This window comes from Armigeres subalbatus, chromosome 1, assembly GCF_024139115.2.
Source record: "Armigeres subalbatus isolate Guangzhou_Male chromosome 1, GZ_Asu_2, whole genome shotgun sequence".
Taxonomy (NCBI): domain Eukaryota; kingdom Metazoa; phylum Arthropoda; class Insecta; order Diptera; family Culicidae; genus Armigeres; species Armigeres subalbatus.
The window spans coordinates 224,886,505-224,909,944 of NC_085139.1; the positions used below are offsets into that span (position 1 = coordinate 224,886,505).

At 45.6% G+C, this 23,440-nt stretch overlaps 1 protein-coding gene across 1 annotated transcript in view; it reads left to right on the plus strand.

Annotated features, from left to right (window-relative positions):
- The window catches only part of LOC134205828 (uncharacterized), a 181,565-nt gene extending 167,379 nt beyond the window's left edge, over positions 1 to 14,186 (plus strand). Inside the window, exon 4 of the mRNA XM_062681441.1 lies at positions 10,660 to 14,186. Coding sequence (XP_062537425.1) covers positions 10,660 to 12,206 — 1,547 coding nt within the window. The 3' untranslated portion in view covers positions 12,207 to 14,186. The remainder of the gene's footprint in view (positions 1 to 10,659) is intronic.
- The last annotated feature ends 9,254 nt before the right edge of the window (positions 14,187 to 23,440 follow it).

Here is a 23,440-nt window from a genome sequence, read left to right on the forward strand (position 1 = left end):
GGATTTGAAGCCACGCCCAGCTAGCTCTCATCGACGAAATCGCCAGTTTTATAAGTTAAGTGACCTTCAAGAATTTTGATTCGTTCAGTTTCCGACTATTATACAGTCCATATTGAAAAAGAGAAATATAGTTTTGAGTTGAAAAAGCAACTCGCCTTTCAATCCACCAAGAAGCCAGCAAACAGCCTTCCTGAAGATTTGAGTTCATTAATCCTATTTTCTGTCGAGCTGCCGGTCGTGTCCTGACGTTCTTTTAACCGAAGATTCTGGCAATCATACCGGCATTCTTCATCAGAAGGAATATCCACCAAACGAATCAGGAATCTGGAAAATGGGATTCCAGAGAATCCTTTGACAGACAATTTCACAGTCTTCATCCAGTGGTGGGTCAGGCTGAACACTTACATATGACGACAGACAACTAACAATATCCATTATACCAGTGAAGAATGCCTCACTTATTGAAGAGATTCCGCCAAAAGATCTGCTTTACCGCACGGCCTTGAAACTTAGAATATGAAACAATTCATATTTCAAAAATAATTGGGAACACACAATAATTTTAGGTTATGAAGAGTAGTCATACCGGGTGTTGTAAGTTGATAGGAAAAAACACTTGAGAAACGGTTTAATACCAGACATCATGCACGCGTACAAAAAGGATGAGATTGAGCATTGATCTCAATGCGATCAGCTCATGTACTGTTTGCCATGGCAAACCTTTACAAACAACAGCGAAAATGCGTAAAACAGCCTGGGCGGGAGATTTCCATTCAATAATGTCGTCGCCTTAGTGACGCCAGCTATGCATTCCTAGCGCATGAGATGAGTCTCATGAGACGTACATTGAGACAAGCTCACTTAGTTATTTTATGCGCGCTAGCTTTTCTCGTCGCACAGAATCGGTTGCTACGTGAGCTTTGTAGCTCATGGCACACTGTCTCATCTATGTATACACGAGAATTAAGAGACTCTGTTTAATACGCTTTCATATCGTTTTGACTCAAATCCCGAACATGACTCATATTCCGAATACCGACGTTAAAGCGCTCTAAAACTGAAATTTCTATCAGTTTTACGTACGGAGCATCAAAATTACAAACAAACTCAATATCCTGTGGAAAAAAAATACACGAATAAAGTTAAAAGCAAGTGTTCGGAATGTGAGTCATGTTCGGGATTTGAGTCTAAACGGTATATAATGCATAAGGTGTCCCGGATTGACCCAAGAAAAATCTGGTCACTTTACTCTTGGAAGCAATTTATAGTTAATGCAATCAATGATTATGATTTATAACATGTTAACATAATTATGAGAGTGAATATACCTATGTAACAAAATTAATAAATATAGGGGAAGTGCACCGGTTTTGGCCAACTTAGTGCCTATTTTGGCCAACCCTGAAAAATACACATTTTTCCAAAATATTCGATCAGTTAAAAGCAGCGTGGAATCGTGAGGGATATATCTCTTGTTGGAACTAATAAAACCCTCCCGAATTGCTTTATTTCTGGAGTTATTCGCAAAATTGGCCAAATTAGGAACATGGCAAAAACCGGTTAAATTCCCCTTTTGTATTTATTTTTTCTTCCCAAGCAATGGAGGGGGAATCTGCTCAACAGACATCCTGGGTTGTCCAGGAAGTGCGGGGTTAGGGGCCACCTCCAAACGAGAGAGGCAGGACTACATCCCCGACCCGCTAAACCGTTTCCATTGCCGCCAAGCCCATAGTCCCTTCGATACAACCAGAAAGTAATGCTTCAAAGGGGGACCATTGCACAACGCTCCCTCGAGGTTAGCTGCGTGTCCTTGCAGCATCGAACATCGCGACTCGCTTTTTTAGAAGAACACCATGAAATCGTGCCAGCGCATAGCCGGCTTTCCAGGTGGCCTTACCACGCCCTATGTCCTCGGAAGGTGGGAAGGGTAGACTTTGCGCCTGCTTCCCTCTGCACGACTGGTATCAAGAATGATGATACCACGTGCACCCCACATTGACCTCTCTGCGATAGTGTCTATTCGCCAGCACACAGAGGGACTTGCCGACTTGACTGTCCCAGCTTGACGAGGACCCCTTTCCGTCCTCGGGCTCGGAACCCGCCCGGTTGACCGACGCCGCGGAAGCGACGATACCATGTTGTTCTTCGCACGGCCACTTGTTCGATAAAAGGATCGAGTTCAACCACAGGGCATGGCCACAGGTATGACCCATGAAGCCGACTCCGATCCCTTGGACCACCTCTTATTTGCGCCTGAACTAGCCATCCTTGAGTCCACGCGCCACCTTCTGTGTAGCTCCGAGACGATTTGGACGATAACCGATAAAACGGCGTTCCAGCCAACTTCATCTTTACACATCCTCCGAACTAGGTTGTCCGGGGTAGTGTCCAGACCACATGTGGCAAGTATGTGGTCACGCATTGCGCGAAAACGTGGGCACACGAACAACACGTGTTCCGCCGTTTCCTCTAAACCTGCGCACACCAAACACTCGGGCGAGGCCGAGCAAGCCAGCTGCGTTACCTGCACTGTGATTTTGCAGCACGCTTAAACGCCGGGCACTTCGAACCCCTCATGGGGTGCTTGCTGTTCACAGCTTTGCTGGAACAAATCAAACAATTGGGTGGGTTCGTGCAGCATTGTGCCTTATGTCCCTCCAATCCGCAGCGTCGACAGAGATTGCTTCTGTCAGGGCCTTTGCAGTATCATTGCTTTTGCCCCGGTTCCAGGCACTTGAAGCAAACTTCGGGTTGTTCGTATATGCTCATAGGGCACACCGACCATCCCACCTTGACGCTCCCTAACTTGACGGCGTCCGCTGCAGATAACCGAACCAATGCTACCTGTGTCCCTGCCGGACCTTTTCGTAGCCGAACGGCTGCGGTGGGCGTCTCCACTTCACACTGCCGCCGCAGTGCCGTGACGAGCTCTTCGACTTCGGTGATCTTGTGCAGGTCTTTAACCCTTAGATTTACCTCCGTCGTGAGTGCCCTCACCTTGACCGTCTCGCCTAGGACTTCCTCCGCCAACTTCTTGTAGGCGGCGCCCTTTGCGAGACGCTCCGCTTCAGCTCGAGGATCATCTCGCCCATCCGGGTACGTCTTATTCGACGTACGTCGGCGCCGAAGTTCACCGAGCTTGACGTCACTCCTCATCGGCTTCAAGACGTCCGAGTACTTAGTCTCGTTCGTCTTGATGACTAGGGCATCGCCCCTGTGGCAATTGGCGCCTACCATAGACTTCTTGCCACCCTCATTCGACTGGGCCTTCTTTTCGGCCCTTGACGTCTTCGGTTTGCTCTTGTTCTTGACCAGGAGGCGTCATCCCCCTCTATTTCCCTGGTCTTTCCAGGTCCTTCCTCCCCCGGTTTGGGAAGTACCTGGCCGGGGTTCAGCTTCGCAGCCCCACTACCCTTGTTCGGGGTAGTAACCCTCCGCGTTTTGGAGCGGCCCCAGGGAGCTCATCCCCTGGAGACTGTCTCCCCCGTTTTTGTGTCTGCTCCGTTGGAGCAGTCACCCCCACCGTGCCCGCGAATACTTGAGCCTCAGTCTGGGTAGACTTTGGCACCACCGTCTTCACTGGCACGCCCTCGGTCGATTCGACCTTGCCCAAATCCGCTAATCCTTGGGCCTCAGTCTGGGTAGACCTCGACTCCACGGATTTCACGGGCTTAGACTTCGCCGTCACGACCGCCCTCTCCAGCTTGGCGTCCAACATCGACTTTCGAAGTTTCAGCAAGCTCCTCTTGAGGTCCTTACTGATATTATGCTTCGATGACGCAAAGTCGATGATGGCGTCCAGCTGTTCCGTCGCCACCTCGAAAGACCATCGCGTTTGCGGTTCATCGCCTCCACAAGCCATGGGCCGTCAATAACCTCTACCGGCGTTTTTTTAGCCGAGATGAAGGTTAAGTGACTCACGCTGGGTTGTCGCCTACACTACTACCACTAATTGAAGAATTGACTTTGTTTTCCATTTTGGTCCCACGAGTTTCTCGGGAAAAGAGGTCTACCACGCCAGAGCCCAGCATGACGCGGTAAGGGACAATTACTGTGGAGGGTGCCCATGTACCCCACAGGCTCCGTTAAAGGCTTAGCTCATTATTTCACTCCCCCTGGCCATGCATCCCCTCGGCACGGGTCGCTTAACGCTGAGCAGCATCCCGCTTCAAGACGAGAATCACCTTGCCTTTCCGCGTTCGACGGATGCAGTAAACATCTCCTCTTAGACTAGAGAGCTTTTCGTTGCATATAAGAGTCTTCAAGACGTCGGCGTAGACCAGCGGTTCTCAACCTTTTTCTTGATAGGTACCCCTTCAAACTTTTACATTCATTGAGGTTTTTCGCTGCAAATGAAAATAAGCTTAGCTTATAAGATATATGGAAAACGGACACGCAATATATGGCTCTCCAGTTGTCTGAATATAACGAATAATATTCTGTGAAACTTTGCAATTCAAATTAAGTTTGTACATCAAGCTTCCTATAAGACGTTGATGACCTTTGAGGGCTTCAATGCTTCTTGAAATTAAGTTTCCGCGATTCGTGAAAAGAGCCTTCCGAGCATCTTGAAGGGAAGCTTCAGAACCTCTTGAAAGGAAGCTTCCGAGGCCTCCTGAAACAAGGCTTTCGAGCCTCTTGAAAGAAGGCTTTCGAGCCTCTTAAAATGAGGCCTTCGAGCCTTTTGAAAGGAGGCTTTCAAGTTTCTTGAAAAAAGGCTCCCGGGCGTCTTGAAAGGAGGCTTCCAAGCCTCTTGAAAGGAAGCTTCCGAGTCTCTTGAAAGGAGGCTTCCGAGCCTCTTGAAAGGAAGCTTCCGAGCCTCTTGAAAGGAGGCTTCCGAGCCTCTTGAAAGGAGGCTTCCGAGCCTCTTGAAAGGAGGCTTCCGAGCCTCTTGAAAGGAGGCTTCGAGGCCTCTTGAAAGGAGGCTTCCAGGCCTCTTGAAGGAGGCATCCGAGCCTCTTGAAAGGAGGCTTCTGAGCCTCTTGAAGGAGGCTTCTGAGCCTCTTGAAAGGGAGGCTTCCAGGCCTCTTGAAAGGAGGCTTCCGAGCCTCTTGAAGGAGGCTTCCAGGCCTCTTGAAAGAAGGCTTCTGAGCCTCTTGAAAGGAGGCTTCTGAGCCTCTTGAAGGAGGCTTCCAGGCCTCTTGAAAGGAGGCTGGGCCTCTTGAAGGGAGGCTTCCGGGCCTCTTGAAAGGAGGCTTCTGAGCCTCTTGAAAGGAGGCTTCTGAGCCTCTTGAAAGGAGGCTCTGAGCCTCTTGAAAGGAGGCTTCTGAGCCTCTTGAAAGGAGGCTTCCTGGCCTCTTGAAAGGAGGCTGGGCCTCTTGAAAGGAGGCCTGAGCCTCTTGAAGGAGGCAGAGCCTCTTGAAAGGAGGCTTGAGGCCTCTTGAAAGGAGGCCTGAGCCTCTTGAAAGGAGGGCTTCCAGGCCTCTTGAAGGAGGCTTGATCCTCTTGAAAGGAGGCTTCGGGCCTCTTGAAAGGAGGCTTCCGAGGCCTCTTGAAGGAGGCTTCTGAGGCCTCTTGAAAGGAGGCTTCCAGGCCTCTTGAAAGGAGGGCTTCCGAGCCTCTTGAAGGAGGCTTCCGGGCCTCTTGAAAGGAGGCTTCCGGGCCTCTTGAAGGAGGCTTCCAGGCCTCTTGAAAGGAGGCCTGAGCCTCTTGAAAGGAGGCTTCTGAGCCCTCTTGAAGGAGGCCTGAGCCTCTTGAAAGGAGGCTTCCTGAGCCTCTTGAAAGGAGGCTTCTGGAGCCCTCTTGAAAGGAGGCTTCTGAGCCTCTTGAAAGGAGGTTTGAGGCCTCTTGAAAGGAGGCCTGAGCCTCTTGAAAGGAGGCTTCTGAGCCTCTTGAAAGGAGGCTTCCTGAGGCTCTTGAAAGGAGGCTTCTGAGCCTCTTGAAAGGGAGGCTTGAGCTCTCTTGAAAGGAGGCTTCCAGGAGCCTCTTGAAGGAGGCCTGAGCCTCTTGAAGGAGGCTTCTGAGCCTCTTGAAAGGGAGGCTTGAGCCTCTTGAAAGGAGGCTTCCAGGCCCTCTTGAAAGGAGGCTTCCGGGCCTCTCTTGAAAGGAGGCTCTGGAGCCTCTTGAAGGAGGCTTGAGGCCTCTTGAAAGGAGGCTTCTGAGCCTCTTGAAAGGAGGCTCTGAGCCTCTTGAAGGAGGCTTCCGGAGCCTCTTGAAGGAGGCTTCTGAGGCCTCTTGAAAGGAGGCCTGAGCCTCTTGAAAGGAGGCTTCTGAGCCTCTTGAAGGAGGCTTCCAGGCCTCTTGAAAGGAGGCTCTGAGCCTCTTGAAAGGAGGCTTCCGGAGCCTCTTGAAGGAGGCTTCTGAGCCTCTTGAAAGGAGGCTTCCGAGCCTCTTGAAGGAGGCTCTGAGCTCTTGAAAGGAGGCTTCTGAGGCCTCTTGAAGGAGGCTTCCAGGCCTCTTGAAAGGAGGCTTCCAGGCCTCTTGAAGGAGGCTTGAGGCCTCTTGAAAGGAGGCTTGAGCCTCTTGAAAGGAGGCTTCCAGGCCTCTTGAAAGGAGGCTTGAGCCTCTTGAAAGGAGGCTTCCGGAGCTCTTGAAAGGAGGCCTGAGCCTCTTGAAAGGAGGCTTCTGAGCCTCTTGAAAGGAGGCTTCCGGGCCTCTTGAAAGGAGGCTTTTCTTGAAAGGAGGCTTCGAGCCTCTTGAAAGGAGGCTTCTGAGCTCTCTTGAAAGGAGGCTTCTGAGCCTCTTGAAAGGAGGCTTGAGCCTCTTGAAAGGAGGCTCTGAGCCTCTTGAGGAGGCTGAGCCTCTTGAAAGGAGGCTTCCGAGCCTCCTGAAGGAGGCCTGAGCCTCCTGAAAGGAGGCTTGAGCCTCTTGAAAGGAGGCTTCTGAGCCTCTTGAAAGGAGGCCTGGGCCTCTTGAAGGAGGCTGAGGCCCTCTTGAAAGGAGGCTGAGCCTCTTGAAAGGAGGCTTCCTGAGCCTCTTGAAAGGAGGCTTCCAGGCCTCTTGAAAGGAGGCTTCTGAGCCTCTTGAAGCAGCCTTCCGAGCCTCATGAAAGGAGGCTTCCAGAGCCTCTTGAAAGCAGCCTTCCGAGCCTCTTGAAAGGAGGCTTCCGAGCCTCTTGAAAGGAGGCTTCCGAGCCTCTTGAAAGGAGGCTTCCGAGCCTCTTGAAAGCAGCCTTCCGAGCCTCTTGAAAGGGCCTTCCGAGCCTCTTGAAAGCAGCCTTCCGAGCCTCTTGAATGGAGGCTTTCAATCTGAACGGCTTGAAAGTTAGCTTCCGAGCCTCTTGAAAGAAGGATTCCGAGCCTCTTGATAGGAGGCTTCCAGAGCCTCTTAGAAGGAGGCTTCAGAGCCTTATTATTGTTATAATCTTTATTAAAGAGGTTTTTAGCCCAAGGCTAGTTCACCTCCGAGTGCTTCTGAGCCTGTTGAAACCGAGTCTCCTAAAGGAGGCCACTTGTAAGGAGACTCCGAGCCTCTAGAGAGGAGGCTTCCTAGAGTCTTGAGAGAAGGCTTTCGAGAGGTTTCCGAGTCTTAGAAGCCTTTTCAAATAAGGTTTCGGAGCCTCTCAAAAGAAAGCATACGTGTTTCTTGAAAAAGGCTTTCAATCCTTTATCAACGAAGTTACTGAGCTTTTCGGGAAAGCCTTCATGCCTCTCAAATACAGGATTACAAACCCCTAGATTGTAGATTTTAGTAATTAAACTTTTTGTCCTTTAGATCTTTTGTTGCACAGCCATCATACACCATGCTGGTTGTAGTGGGCAGGATTCAATAGATTTTGATTTACTGATCGCCATACAATACAATGTTTTGGAATCTAAAATGCATAATTATCAAAACTGTATCAACAAGTTTTATTGGAAACGCAATACATCCGCCATTATGCTCTTTGGTTCAAGGTACCCCCTGGGGCTGGCAAAGGTACCCCTAGGGGTACATGTACCCCAGGTTGAGAACCGCTGGCGTAGACGATAATCGCCTCATCTCTGTCTTTTCGCTTGCCACTGCCATTGGAAGGCGCACCCTTCTTCTCACGGGCTCTACTCTTCTTAACAGTGACCTGCTCCGCTCCATTGGCTGCACTCATTATGGCGAAGCGGAGCCTTTTTGGGATTCACGATCTCCGTCCACGGCAGGTCCTCCTTCCGGTGATTCTTAGTTACCCTCATTGGTGTAGGCACTGTTTTTCAATTGGGCAGGAGGCCCAAGTTTCCGTATCTCTCCTCTAAGGCGACACTGTAACCCTTTTAGCAACATTCAGTTCCGTCACCTGCGTGACTTTACTTAGCTTCGGAGTTGCACCACTGAAGGTCATCCACTTTTGAAGTTCCGCAGTCTGGCTCTTCGCCAGCCGCTTCCCATCAGTAAGGAGACGAATCTCCGATTCGGCCTCCTTCCTGGTCTTCACCGCCGACTCCATCTCCTCAGTAAGAATGCGGATTTTGTGCTCCGCCTTCTTACTGGCCTCTAGCAAAATCTTCCACTCCGACTTCGCCTCCACGACTAGAGTGCAGAGAGTCAGTACGGTCTGTTTCGAATCCTTACTATAGATTACGTGGGTATCCAGAAAGAACATGATTACATACATCTGAAACGTCAATAATCACCTCCATTGTCTGTCCTCCGCTACCCTCGTGGTTGGTCACCACCGAGTTTATGACCTTGGTCAGAGTGGGGCTATCCATTTTACGTCTACCGGCCCACCTAACCCACCACGACCATCACCTTCGCTCACCCCAGCAACCCTTGGGGTTTATTTATTTATTTATGTTGTTTAACATCAACAGACAACATGTGTCCCAATGATGTGTTGTATACTAAACTAAAGCTAAAGTACAGTTTAGATGACAAAATACACACATAAAATTAGAAATGGTCAAAATATAAAATATAAAAATAAAACATGTGATCCAAAGTTAACTCAAGAATTCTCTCGTCGATTACCGCGGCCAGCAAAAACTCTATAGAAGTTCCGTCGAAGTTTGTCCCGGGCCAAATGGAAATCAAAAACTGATGTCACTCTGTTGAATACACGTTGTAAACCATGAATGGCACTCCATGATCCATAATTAGTACGGCGATAAGAGAGTCATAGCATTGAATTATTACGCAACGACCGGGGTTGCACGTTTATATTTATTTCCTGCAAGATTATTTCACAATCCGTCCTTTCTTGCAGCATGTCGGCTACGGTCAATGCTCGACAAACATCTGCAGGGGTTGTAGATCAATCAGCTGGCAACGGCTTTCGTAGTCAGGTAAACGATGGGGTCCCTCCAAGGTAGCCCTCTGAGAGCAAAACGAAGAAGGCGACGCTGGACTAATTCGAGTCGCTCGGTACCGTTATTGTAGTTAGGACACCAAACAGCTGAACAGTACTCCAGTGTGGATCGTATGAGAGAACAATATAGCGATTTTAGGCAGTAGATATCCGTAAACTTCTTTGTTATTCTAAATACAAATCCGAGAGCTCTTGATGCTTTGTCAATTACCGATAAAGGCCACTTCGTCTAGCAAAAGGTCCTCCTTACCACCAGACACGGCTCCTCCGTCTACTTTTTCTGATTTTGTTGAAAAAATCATTGCTGTTGGGTCCCCCCCTCGCCTCATTGATCCCATGGTTATCTATGCATACCTTGCGGCATGGAGGGTGGCCATGCTAGGGTTGACAATTACGTGTTTAGAGCCAGCGCTAGTCAGGAAAGAGCATCTGAGCCTATCCCACGCAGTTTGAAAACTGTGTGACAGAATTGTACCACGTGCTACAACGCCTGTCATGGTTTTATGGGACGGAAGACAGCCTGACCATTAGCTCATTCGCCGTTTCGGGTCGGTGCCTTACTAAGAGAATAGAATGTCCAGACTACCAGCCCTCGCTTCACAGTATTAAAATATTCAAAACATAATCCAGTAACACGCAGTCAGTATGCCATAATCAGGATATTACTGGCATCGATCCTGATGTGCCGATTGGCACTTCCGCTGGTCTCGTGCGCCTTAAGCGGCACAAGGTCGCTTCGATAGGGTCTGCTTGTGGATACTTGTGGCTTTTGGGAGAGGTTTAGCAGACCCCACTACCAAACCCCACCACCTCCTAGGCAAACCCTCTTACTCGCAGTCACTTTGGGAGGGGTCGTAAAGCCCTTGGACATAGTCCCTGCTCCTCCAATCCGTGTTGTACTTCAGCAATGATACCAGTGACTGTAAGGATGGGGCTGGGATGTAGGCGTGGTAGTTTCCACCAGATGTGTTGATCGCTGTCATTAACGCATAAGCCTTGATGAAATTGCTCACTAATATAATAATTTTGAACCTGCCCAAGTATTCCATGTCTATGGCATGACCATGATATCCTTTCATCTTCCGTAAGGTAGCGCCTTGCAAAAAATTTTTTTTAATTGCTATAGACTCAATTAAATTTATTTTTTTTTTATGTTCGAATCCTGATGTGATGCAGACAGTACTTCCTTTTCTTCATTTCGCACTAGTTCAAAGACAGTTATACAGGGCTGTAGAAGCACTTGTTTTTAAATAGCCTGATCACACCAGTTCCTGGTTTATTTTCGACATGCATTCCTGAATTTAAAAATTAAAGTTGTATTCGTCTGGGTACATTATGATCAGCCGGCTGATATAAATACGAATACACACCACTATTTGAATGTTCATATCATATGCTTCCTGCATCGCTCTAACATTTTTCTTCCTTCCCATCCCGTATAGGTATCCCACACGGTCATGGTCAGCTGTATGGTCCACCGCCACCGCTACCGCAGTCCCAACTGCCATCGGCCCACGCCTATCACGGACCACCTCCACCCCTGCCGCCCCCGAAGCTGCAATCGAGCAACGAGCTTGCCGGGGATAAACTGTACGGCGCTCCCCTCGCTGGGAACGACCTATGGTCTTCGCCTCTGCAGGACATGCCCAAGATCGTTTCCCTGGACGTGAAATGTGAAAAGCAAGGCATGAAGGTATTTGTCCAGTTTGACAAACCATTCTTCGGTATCATCTTCTCCAAGGGCCACTACAGTAACATCAATTGCGTTCATCTGCCCGCTGGGTTGGGAAAAAGCTCGGCCACCTTCGACATTGGAATTCACGAGTGCGGAACGGCTGGAAACACCGACAATGCACTGTACAATGGGTACTCTGGAACGGAATCGGGCGCAGGATCTTACTTCGAGAATATAATTGTGCTGCAGTATGACCCTCAGGTGCAGGAAGTTTGGGATCAGGCCAGAAAACTGCGTTGCACGTGGCACGATCAGTATGAGAAGAGCGTGACGTTCCGACCGTTCCCAGTGGACATGTTGGATGTGATTCGAGCCGATTTTGCCGGAGACAATGTGGGCTGCTGGATGCAGATTCAGGTCGGAAAGGGGCCATGGGCTTCGGAGGTGTCTGGACTGGTGAAGATCGGCCAAACGATGACGATGGTGTTGGCCATCAAGGATGATGATAGTAAATTCGACATGCTGGTTAGGAATTGTATGGCTCACGATGGCAAACGCGCACCGATTCAGTTGGTGGATCAGCGTGGATGTGTGACACGACCGAAGTTGATGTCTCGGTTTACGAAGATCAAAAACTTTGGAGCGAGCGCTTCGGTGTTATCATACGCTCACTTCCAGGCATTCAAATTCCCCGATTCAATGGAGGTTCACTTCCAGTGTACCATCCAGATCTGCCGTTATCAGTGCCCTGAGCAGTGTACCGATCCTGGAATTTTGGATGTGCATCACTTGTCCGGAGGACCGGAGCACCAGCAGTACGGACCTCCACCACCGCCACCACAATCACTCGATGCTCACGTATTTGCCAACCGCAAGCGAGATGATCGCCGCATCCGTCGTACTCGTGCCGCCGGAGAACCAGAAGAGAAGGAAGATGTCGGAATGAAACGAATCATTCGAGTTGTATCTCCTGGAGACCTTACATTCCCAATTGGTAGCCAAAATAGTACTAACGATTCAACCATGGTCTTCCCGGTAAGGGAAGAAGGTCTTATATGCATGACCACACCGGGCTTCACGGTAACGATCGTTGTCCTACTGTCAATATTGTTGGCCTCGTGCGTAACGTCCGCTTTTCTGTGCATAAGACTGAAGCCGTTTTCGTTCGCCTCGAAAAAGGAACGATCGGTTGCCTTCACAAATCCACACCTAAGTCCGTCCACGGCCTCGATCGTGTCCAGCGGTCCCAGCTCGATGGTCAGCGGTACGCTTAAGTCCACCAAGTCAGCCAAATCAAGGAATTTCTATTCGTAGGAAGTGGCGGCGATGAATGCTAAAACACACACGCACACGCAGACATAGCATACACAATAGTTTACACTCGTGAAACTAACACACGTATACAAACACAATAGAAAACACATAACTCTTAATATCTGTAAGTACAAGTTTCTCAGTGTTCAACACACGCAACTCATCCGTTTAAAAATATTAGCGAAAGGACAATAGAACACACGCGGCTAGAAACACAAAAAAAAAGAGAAATAGATTGATTTATTGAAAATGTTGTGATTCTGAAAGCTAGCTTCTCTTTGTTCACTTAATTTTATTAAACAAAGAGAGACTTTTTATTGGATTTACTATTTTCCTCAAAATCAAGCTGGATTTTTCGATATTGTTTATTTTATGACAGAACTGAGCTGGTAAATGTTTTGTAAACAAACCCAAGTCGGAGAAAACAAATCTTAATAACTACTCAACACTCTATTTATTCTAGATAGACATAATTTAGTCAATGCCAGCCTTAAATTGTTCCAGAAATGGTGCTCCAACAGCGGGTAAAATTTTCGTTAAGTTTCTGTTTGGGAGTCAATGCAATCAATTAGTGTTGCCTCGTTAAAAATTGTTGAGCTTATTTTTGTTGAGAGTTCTTGATCCCAAATATCGCGAAAGAAAGGGTAGGTCCGACAGAACGAAGGCGGGGACAATAAATAAAATCAATCCAGTAGTAGGCTAGGAGTTAAGTTTGCTAAGCGAATGTCTGGCAGACGGGAAACTTTCTTTCTGGAATTGCGGAAGGGAAGGAACAAAACCAACTCAAAACACGCTGTTACAGAAGAAAAGTGCCGACTGCCAGCAATGGATCGCCATATTTACTTTTAACTATCTTTCATAGGACAAGCGGTCAATCGTGCGGTAGTCTTTTGATTTTGCTTCTTTTATTTATGTTTGATGAAGTATGTTTTAATAGTAGGGTGTCTTCTATAACGAATTTCTTTTAAACACTTATTTAACCAATTCCAATGGTTCCACTTTGCGAACCCCTCGCTATCCCCATGGAAACCGAAACCTGCCGGTTGCTTCAATCGGGAGAAATCGAACTGAACATTCCGGCTGGTAAATGCTTCCTCTAGCTTAGGTTGCTGCAAGCAAGTTGTTTGCAGCAGAAGACACTTTTGGGACTAAGGTAAACAAAATTTTGAAGAAAACCAAACAAGCATTCCCTCTCATCGTCACATCGTGGAACCATTGAAAGCGAGAAATGCAACCTGTAAGCAAGTACACGCGAGTATACTCTAATCGAATTTCTTTATCTCTTATTTATTCATTTATTTATTTATTTATTTAATTAATTTACTTTCTTCGCCTAATTATATTGAAAACATGCGTATACATATCTTGATTGAGTCAACCTAAATTCGAACCTAAACTTACATTCGTATAATGCTCTGTTCACTATACTCTGTTAAGTCAACAAACGAGGAACTAGGTCACATTTTAAAAATGTGACCAGTCCATACTATCGCCTTATCTAACTAACCTCAATCTCCGAGTTCTTTTAATGAAAACCTACTTTTTTTTAATAGTTTCTATTTATTTCGAACCTTTATATATAAACGAAATTTATGTTTAATTGGTGGTCAAAAAGGCACTGATCTGAATCCAACATGAACAACTATTTATTTAGTGACACTGTTTTCTGTTATGCTTTAATCAATTAATAGTGAAAAAATATATAAGCAATTATATATTTGTGCGAGTAAAATGTATCATATTCATACTCTACAGACACGCGCTAGCCTAACTAGGAGTTAAGTAATTTATTCTCTAGTTTATAGGTGAATCCCAATCCTTACAACCCATTCCGATCCGAATTCCTCGTCCATACTACCCTAATCAGTATCCAGCTCACTAAATAACTACGTAAATTATATAATGTAGTAAATGTATTGAAGAATATCCGTGAAATGATTGTGCTGAATTTATATAAGCAATAAAGAATAATTTTAATGAAAACTGTAAAAAAAGTATCATTTTACCTAGAAGTACATATCACAATCATAAGAGCAGTAATGAGAGATGACTCACAAAGACCATGGGATTTCTATTACTAATTTTCTAATATTTTTTTTTCGACGGTACAGTATTGCATAAGTTTTGGACATACTGCTTCAAAAATGGATGCAGACCATGACAAAGTAGAAATATGTTGTAAAATATTTTTTTAGATCTTCTAGGGCTTCCAAAACTTCCTTGAGTTCAGATATTGATGAACTACATAAACAACTAAACGTTTTACGGGGACTCAATCCTAAATTGAAGTTGGCAATGCTACATGAGACATAATTTAACTATTTTTATCAAATCGTAGTTTTACCAGAACATCATCAGTACTCTAAATCATTCTTAAGTTCAGATCTTGGAAGTCTACAACACCACCAGAGTGACTCATAGAGTCCGGAGCTTGTGTGTTAATTGAAGCAACCCCATGGGACATCATTATACCAGTATATACAAATCACAACATTTCCAGAGTTCCTGCGATACTCCAAATCATTCTTGAGTTCAGATATTCGTGTTCTGTGTTCTATTGGGTTTCTCAAGCCTAATAAGCAAACCTGGTATTTAGATTGGTAAGCTTTAAGCTAGAACAAAAAACATTATTTACTGCTCAATTCTTGAATCTAATCGGATTATACATACAATTTTGGTAGACCATCGTGTTACAAAGTGCAGTAACGATACGGTCGGTAGTAAGTAGTGATAACCCTTTGTATAGATTAAGTTTAATTCATATTCTGTAACTAAAATGTCTTTGTTTGGGCTACTTACAATTTCGATAATTCACTTCGAGTTCAGTGGCTCTTCGGCTGTGGATATCGCGCCTAAACCTATTCCTAGAATTTATTGAATTCCCGTTCTATAGATATGAGTATAAATTTATTCGCATGTACTGTTACCGACCGGTTTTTTGCTCACTAGCTCGAACAGATACGTTAGATACAGGGTATACCAAAATACTACTCACCGGTCGCTCTCTTCTACTGTTGTGGGTGGAACCTGAAAGTGAAGTTTCTTTCCCTCTTTGTCTAAACTACAACCGTCGGATTAAGTTCATAACGACCGATATATTCTTGATTTATTACCTTAATACTAGAGTTTATTCACAAATTTGTTCTTAACTAGACGTGCGCACTATCGTTGGGGCCACCTGCATCACCGTCACCGCATGCTTCTGTTTGCCGCTCACCATACCGAACTCACCACCCCTCCGTGTTTCCCGCTCACTGCCCGCTTCGAGATCTTTGGAGCCACTTCTACCACCGGCACGCCGAGCCTCACTATGCCGTCGGCCAACTTCGAGCTACTCTCTTCCACGGAACACTTCTGTCACCGTGTAACCGTCCTCCGAAATGTTACTCGACTGGGGAAGTTGAAGACTTGCTCTTTCTTTCACTGAGCCCCGTCGCATTCCACATATGCACCGCAGGCTACTTGCTCACTAGCCACCGGATAACCGTTCACCGAAATGTTACTTGACGGAGATGTTGAAGACTTGATCTTTCTAAGTCCCATCACACTTGCACCGCAGGCTACTTGCTGTCCCGGATCACTAGCCACCATCGATTTTAAAATTCCACTTGACTTGCATGCACGCGTGGTGTCGATTGTCATCGATTGACTCTGGATCACATCACTCGGGTTTTGGACTTTTGCCGCGTGTCCCTCACACTTATTTTTAAAGCGAAAACTCAGGACTAGGGTATCTAAACGTTCCCTTGCACGGTGTAGGATGAAGGAAAAATTCACCGATCTTGTCTCGTCTTATAACTGTCGCTTTTCAGAAAATTGTCGTTGTTGCGACAACTCGCGCCACGGAATTATGCACCTGCTATCGGCGACTGACTGTCTCTATCTGCCACTTCGTCTCGGTGAGTTCGGTAACTTGCTACAGCTTCTGAAGAGTAGGGAGAGTTGGTTCATTCTCTCTTCGCACCATCCTTGATGATCACCGCAACCTTAACCTAGGAGGTGTTTACAGTGGAGTATCAGTTTTGCTGCTACCACAAGCGTGGCTTTGTGTGAGCGCTCGTCGCCCTTTCGGGGACCACTCGTATACCCGCATTTTATTTGGGACTTTGCCTCTTTTCGTTTTTGTTATTGATTCGTTGTATTAAACTGATACCCCACTGTACACACTTCACTTGTGTTAATCCCTGATCGCGTCAAACATACACCCGTGGACCATGCGACCTAATAATCATGGTATCAGTACATGATTACCTTTGATAACAAATAACACTGCTAGACTGGTGCTTTAACCAACTAAGCTACGAAGGACCTCCGTCGGCCTTCGCAACCTAGCGGCTACTGAACGAGCTCGAGATTCCCAAATTGGACGCATAGTCAAATCATAGTCAAATCACTGCTAGACTGAGCTAACTGATGCTAAACAGCCCTTTAGTCGAACTGTATGCTACCGTAGACGATTAACTATTTAGTCAGTAGTTTTATTGGATTTTCTCGCCACTTTTATGAAGACCTTACAAATTATGAGCGCTGGATTGCAAATTGTTGTTTTTAGTTTGGACAATAGTTGTATCGAAGTGTATCTTACTTGCTCTACATATGTATTCATCAAATCTAGGCACATCTACATTTCTAATGTAGATGTGCCTAGATGTTCTGTTCGTACTATAGCTTGGCGTACTCTACCGTCCCGTCTTGGAATAGTTTATTCAACACGTCCACGAATCCACTGATTTCATGACGTTCCACCAGACAGCAGAACCAGGTCTTCAACGTTCAACTCTTGAACTTCCTCAAACCATTTCGTTCGACGGGCAATAACCGGTGAGTACTCTTTCACCCATCTACGCCAGAATTCGTCGCAAATCCATTGTGCTAGTTTCCAACTACTGCGAAGGGAAGCTCTTTGAAGTACTGGTTCGGAAGAGATAATCTTTAGGCCGCTCGAGTTTCCCAGTAAAACATGATTTGGTGTAAGCGATTCTTGGTCGGCCGACTCTAGAGGTATATGTGAGTGGCCTAGAGTTTATGATGAACTCTGCTTCCGTCAATATAGTTTCAAGTGTCTCATCATCTGGTCTTTTAGGAGAGTCTGTTACGGCGCCAATTGCCACTTTTACCGACCGCACAAGACGCTCCCAGGCGCCTCCCATGTGTGGCGCCGCCGGGGGAATGAAAAGCCATTTGGTTTGAGCACTCGTGAAGGTAGACGCCAAGGCTTTGTTGGTCTGTCGTTGCAACTCTTTTTTTTATCTAATTCGTTTATTTGACAAGCTCAGACGTGTTTAACACTTAACGAAGCCGAGACTCCTTATGACATTTACAATCGATATCATCTTATTATCAACAATTAGTAATGGGAAAGGGACATAGACCAAGATACTCGTGGCGACTCAAGGTTAGATTGCGTAATTTGAGGACGGATGATGTTGGGATTTAGGTTTGAGGTTATACAGCTACTCATCCGGGTATTTGACGTCATTAACGGTATGGTGTAGTGTCGTGCTCGAGTTGTTGTTCGTCAGGGAGCATCTTCCGAATGGCCATAGCTTCGTGTTACACGGAACAATAAGACTGAAGAAAGAAACTGAGAAAAAAAATAGGGGTATTAGACTTTTATGTCAGACTAGCAAAGAAAGGCATAGATGGCCTGCATATTAATTCCATCGTGATCCCCCAAAACACCTCTTACTTCCCTGTAGGGTTACCTCGGGTCACAAGGGTATCCAATAAATGCGCTCTAGAGGCGTCGTTTTCCGAGCAATACCAAACTACGTGATCGATGTCATCGTAACCGGCTCCACACCTACATAGGTTGCTATCGACCAGGTTTATTCTATAGAGGTGTGCGTTTAGTGCATAGTGATTGGACACATGTCTCGACATCACGCGAATTAAAATTCGACTTAAGTCTTTACCTCTGAACCACGCTTGCGCAGAAACTTTAGGAATTATGGAAAACGGCCACAGTCAATGTTCGTTTTTGTCCAATTCCTTTGTAAACTTTGAAGAGTACTCTGACAGACTAATGGGAAAAACTCGTTGTTCGAGATTTGTCTATCATAAACTTCACCTTCCTGTGCGCCCACCTTTGCTAGCGAGTTCGCCTTCTCATTGCCATAGATTAGGCAATGAGATTGGACCCATACAAAGGTAATCTTGAATGATCTTTCGACCAAATCACGCATCTGCTCTCTTACAGTTGTAAGAAAGTAAGATGCGTGTTCCACTGGTTTCGTCAACCGGTGTGCCTCGATAGAACTAAGACTATTCGAGAAGTTGAATAATGGTCTACGGGATGATCGGGAATTATCCCCAAAGCGAAGTTAATTGCTGCCAGCTCAGCAACAGAAACCGAACACGGTTCTTGAAGTTTTCGGAAGGTGGTTGAACTTATGTTGAAAACACCGAAGCCAGTGGGTCCGTTTATGCGAAAACCATCAGTGGAGTTGCTGAATATTGACATGTTCATATGTTTCATAAAAAATGGAAGGAATAGATATTTGTCGAAGATGATCTGGTATTCCTTGAATAGCGTGTTTCATGGACAGATTGTATTCAATTGAGGAACTGTCGTTGGTGACGTGAATTCGAGGTGGATTGTAACATGGAAGACAAAGATCTGACGATATCTAGTTGAGATAGACTCTTAGAAATCTTGACCGATGAACCAGTTCAAGCATATTATCGAAGTTATGTATACAAGTGTGTTACTTGATCCACATTTAATTAGTATTCCTAATAAGAGCTCCCAGTAACGGTGCTTTAAAGGAGTGACTCCAGCAAGCACCTCCAGGTTCATGTTATGCGTTGAATGCATACAGCCAAGAGCAATACGCAAACAGCGATATTAAATTCGTTCCAATTTGATCAGGTGGCAATCAGCTGCTGAGAGGAAGCAGAAAGATCCATACTCTAAAACAGAGAGAATAGTCGTTTTATATAGTTTGATGAGGTCTTCCGGGTGAGCGCCCCACCAAGTTCCAGAGATAGAACGGAGAAAATTGATCCTTTTTCCGCATTTCTCTAACAAATAATCAATATGGGGTTTCCAGGTACACTTGGAATCAAACCAGACCCCAAGGTATTTAGGATGAAGAGTGGTTGACGAAATGTGATACTGTAGGGTAGTGAAGAAGGGTGTTGTGTTTTTGACGACAACCTTCCACTCCACAAACTTGCCATGACTTGCATGGCCACTTCCCATGGCAGTTCAGACATGTCCTGACCTTTCTTTTGGACGATCTTCCACCGTTCATCTATGTTTATATCCTTGAATTGAGAGCAATTTTTAACTGTATGTCCATCGTTTGCACACATACTGCATGCTTTAGCTGTTTTTCGAGCATTTCTGGTTGAAGTTGGTGGTTTGCCGCCTGAACTTTCACCTTGCAGATGTGTATGGACACCCGCATTTTCCTTTCCGCGGTGTTTCTCGTTCTTGAAGGTTTTTTCGTGCACAGGAAGTTCGAAACTAACTTTACTTGCAGCTGCCATTTGTTTCTCCATGAACATCCCGAATGACGCCAGATTGGCCAACGGATGTCTGCCCTTGAAGGAAGCCCATTCCATTTTCATCGGGCCCGGTAAGGTGATGCATCAATATTGGGTTAGGCAAGTGCTCTTGCAACTGTGCCGATTGAAGATGATCCACGAAATTCCCAACTGCCAGGCCATACTCTATCACCGTTTCCAGTCTATCTTGTCTGGGTCCAGGTGTCCGACGTACCTTCTCCAGAATAGTTTTCAGTAGAAGTTCTGGTCGACCATAGCGATTTCGAAGAGTTTCGATGGCGTGAGGAACACTTTCTGGTAGTAGGAGTTTGCTGCAAACCGATTCCATGGCGTGTCCTATGAGACACTTCTGTAAACGAATCAAGTTCTCAGCATTTGTATAGCCACAAGCAGCCGTCGATTGTTCATAGCTGCTAATGAACATTGGCCAATCAATAGGGTTCCCATCAAATCTAGGAAGCTGCCTACCGACTATCTGCCTAGCCGCAATTTGTTGCGATTTTAGTACTGCCACCAGTATTTTTAACATTTTCTTGTTGACCATAAAACGAAGACAGATCTGCTGTTGGATATTGGGCTGTTCGGCCACATTGAGAGTTGACGTAAAGTCAATGTCAACTTCTCTCCACGAACAGCCTAGATAGCCGTGTGATGTCGGCAGCTGTTTATTTGGCTAAGAATAACTTTACGGATTGCCTGTTCAGTGGTAAAAGTCCACCATACAGGTGACCCTCAATTCCCGGCGTGATGCGGCTTTATGCTTACCGTGCCTACGAATGAATGGTTAGGGGGTTCTAATAAGAACCTAACCGCAAACGGAGCCTGTGAAGCACCAGGGCCCCCTTCACAGTCCTTTAGCCCTCGCTGCGCTAACCGGAGCTATGGCGTAGTTGACTTTTCACTTCTCCGAGATAATCGGCTACTCTTATTCAACTTCATCATGAGGTTAAATAAGAGTAGGGTTATGAATATGTGTTTTAATTAGTGTTCAACAAATTGTCACCTATATGGATTCGCATTATGCGTTTTATACAATGTGCTTTGTGTATGTTACCTATATGGATTCGCATTGTAGCTTTTTTTTTTCACAGTGTACTCTGTGTCTCGTCCTTGACGTTTGGCTTCGGCTACTCTTGTTCAATCTCAACGTGAGGTTAAATAAGAGTGGGGTTATGAATAAGTGTTTCACTTAGTTTTCAACAAATTGTCACCTATATGGATTCGCATTATGCGCTTTTCACAGTGTACTCTGTGTTTCGTCTTTGACGTTCGGCTTCAGCTACTCTTGTTTAATTTCAACTTGAGGTTGAATAAGGGTGGGATTATGAATGTTTTTTACTTAGTTTTCCAACAAATTTTCACCTATATGGATTCGCATCATGCGTTTTTTTTTTACAATGTACTTTGTGTATGTTACCTTTATGGATTCGCATTATGCGTTTTTAACAGTGTACTCTGTGTCTCGTCCTTGACGTTCGGCTTCGGCTACTCTTGTTCAATCTCGACGTGAGGTTAAATAAGAGTGGGGTTATGGATATGTGTTTTAATTAGTTTTCAACAAATTGTCACCTATATGGATTCGCATTAGGCGTTTTTCACAATGTACTTTGTGTATATTACCTATATGGATTCGCATTATGCGTTTGACGTTCGGCTTCGGCTACTCTTGTTCAATCTCAACGTGAGGTTAAATAAGAGTGGGGTTATGGATACGTGTTTTACTTAGTTTTCAACAAATTGTCACCTATATGGATTCGCATTATGCGTTTTTTTTTACAATGTACTTTGTGTATGTTACCTATATGGATTCGCATTATGCGTTTTTCACAGTGTACTCTGTGTCTAGTCCTTGACGTTCGGGTTCGGCTACTCCTGTTCAATCTCAACGTGAGGTTCAATAAGAATGGGGTTATGAATATGTGTTTTACTTAGTTTTCAACAAATTGCCACCTATATGGATTCGCATTATGCGTTTTTCACAGTGTAATCTGTGTCTCGTCTTTGACGTTCGGCTATGGCTACTCTTGTTCATCCTCAACGTGAGTGTGGGGTTATGAATATGTGTTTTACTTAGTTTTTCAACAAACTTCCACCTAAATGGATTCGCATTATGCATTTTTTTTACAATGTACTTTGTGATTGTCACCTATATGGATTCGCATTATGCGTTTTTCACAGTGCACTCTGTGTTTCGTTTCGTTCGTCTATTGTTACATCCTCTGTGTTTTTGTGACCTCTCTTTAGTCCCTAGCTGAATGCGTGTGAGTCTACATAATTGGCTTCCCTATAAATGGTTCCATTCTCCTTTCCAACTTCACTTCCTCTTCCTTTCCCCTTTTCACTTCCTTTTCCGTCAGGTAAATGATGAGAAAGGCCAGTGAAGGCGATGGCACAAATCTCCCAAATTGAGGGGAACGTGCCTCCTGAGCCGACGTTCTGATACCGAAGACCGATCTGCTGTTGGATACGACGGACCATTGAATGGTGGATGACGCGATGCTAAACCGTTTTCTGGAATAGTCATATGCTGTATGAAAGGCTGTTCCAAACCCGATGGCGCTGAACGGAGTTGTGGAGGAAGCGACAGGAATGTTGGTGAATTCACCTGTATACCTTGCTCTGGGATAGTTGTGTGCTGCAAAACTGGTTGCTCCAGACCCGGTGGCATTGAGCGGCAATGTTGACGTAACGACTGATACTGCTTCTGCATGGGCAACAGTTGAAGCAGTTGTGGAGCCGCCACAGACCGACACACTTGTTGCTGAGAGAAGGGTTGGCTCGGGTACTGTAGCTGCATACGATGCGGATTTACTAAGGGATGAGGCTGTGATTTTGCCACGTACTGACGAAATGGCTGAACTACAATTTCAGAGCGAGAATCATGTGTCACAGGACGTATGGTACTAAATTTTGGTACTAGAACTGACTGGTACTGGTACTAGACAAATTCAGTCTATTGGCCACTCGATGAATCTGCGATGGGAACCATATGTTGAAATTACCAGTTTCTTCTTATTTTTCCCCGCGGATCTTCCATCTACATCCCGGTTTTCTAACCAACTCTCCACTTTCTCTTTCGAATCTGGAACCGATTTTGAACCACTACCACACTCCGACATTTGCTTAATCAGCTTTTCAATTGATTCTCTTCGAATCAGCTGCTGTTTCGCAAGCAACGCACGTTGTTCCTCCAGATTTCGTTGATGGAGCTGCCGTTCTTCTTCCATCAGCTGTCTTCTATCTTCAATTCGACGCTGCTTCTCTTCCAGCTCACGAGTACGGAGCTCTTCCTGTTCCCTTAGTTCGTGTTCCTTGTTCTTCTTCTCCTCCTCGATGACTTTTAACTGGGCTTCCATAGCAGCCGCCCGTGCACTAGAAGTTTGACTCGCCGGAATAGAGGGATTTTCCGTCCCCTTCCTAGAAGCTGATTTCCCACAGTTCTGGTGAACTTATTGTCAGCCGTAGAATTCTTTGCTCTTTTCGGCTTACTCGCGGTTAGTTTTGCGATATATGTAGACAAAGAATTAGAAGGAATACATTTTGGCTGTTACGCCCTTTTCAAATGTTGGTCTAGATATAACATCATGGGTCTCTGAGACTTCTATAAAAAGTTCGATTTTGGAGTAAAATGATAGCCTTTCGGTACAACTTTGTTGCACAGCATGCCATCTTTAAATCATAGTTTGCGCAAATACAGTAACTACTACATACTCTGATTTAAT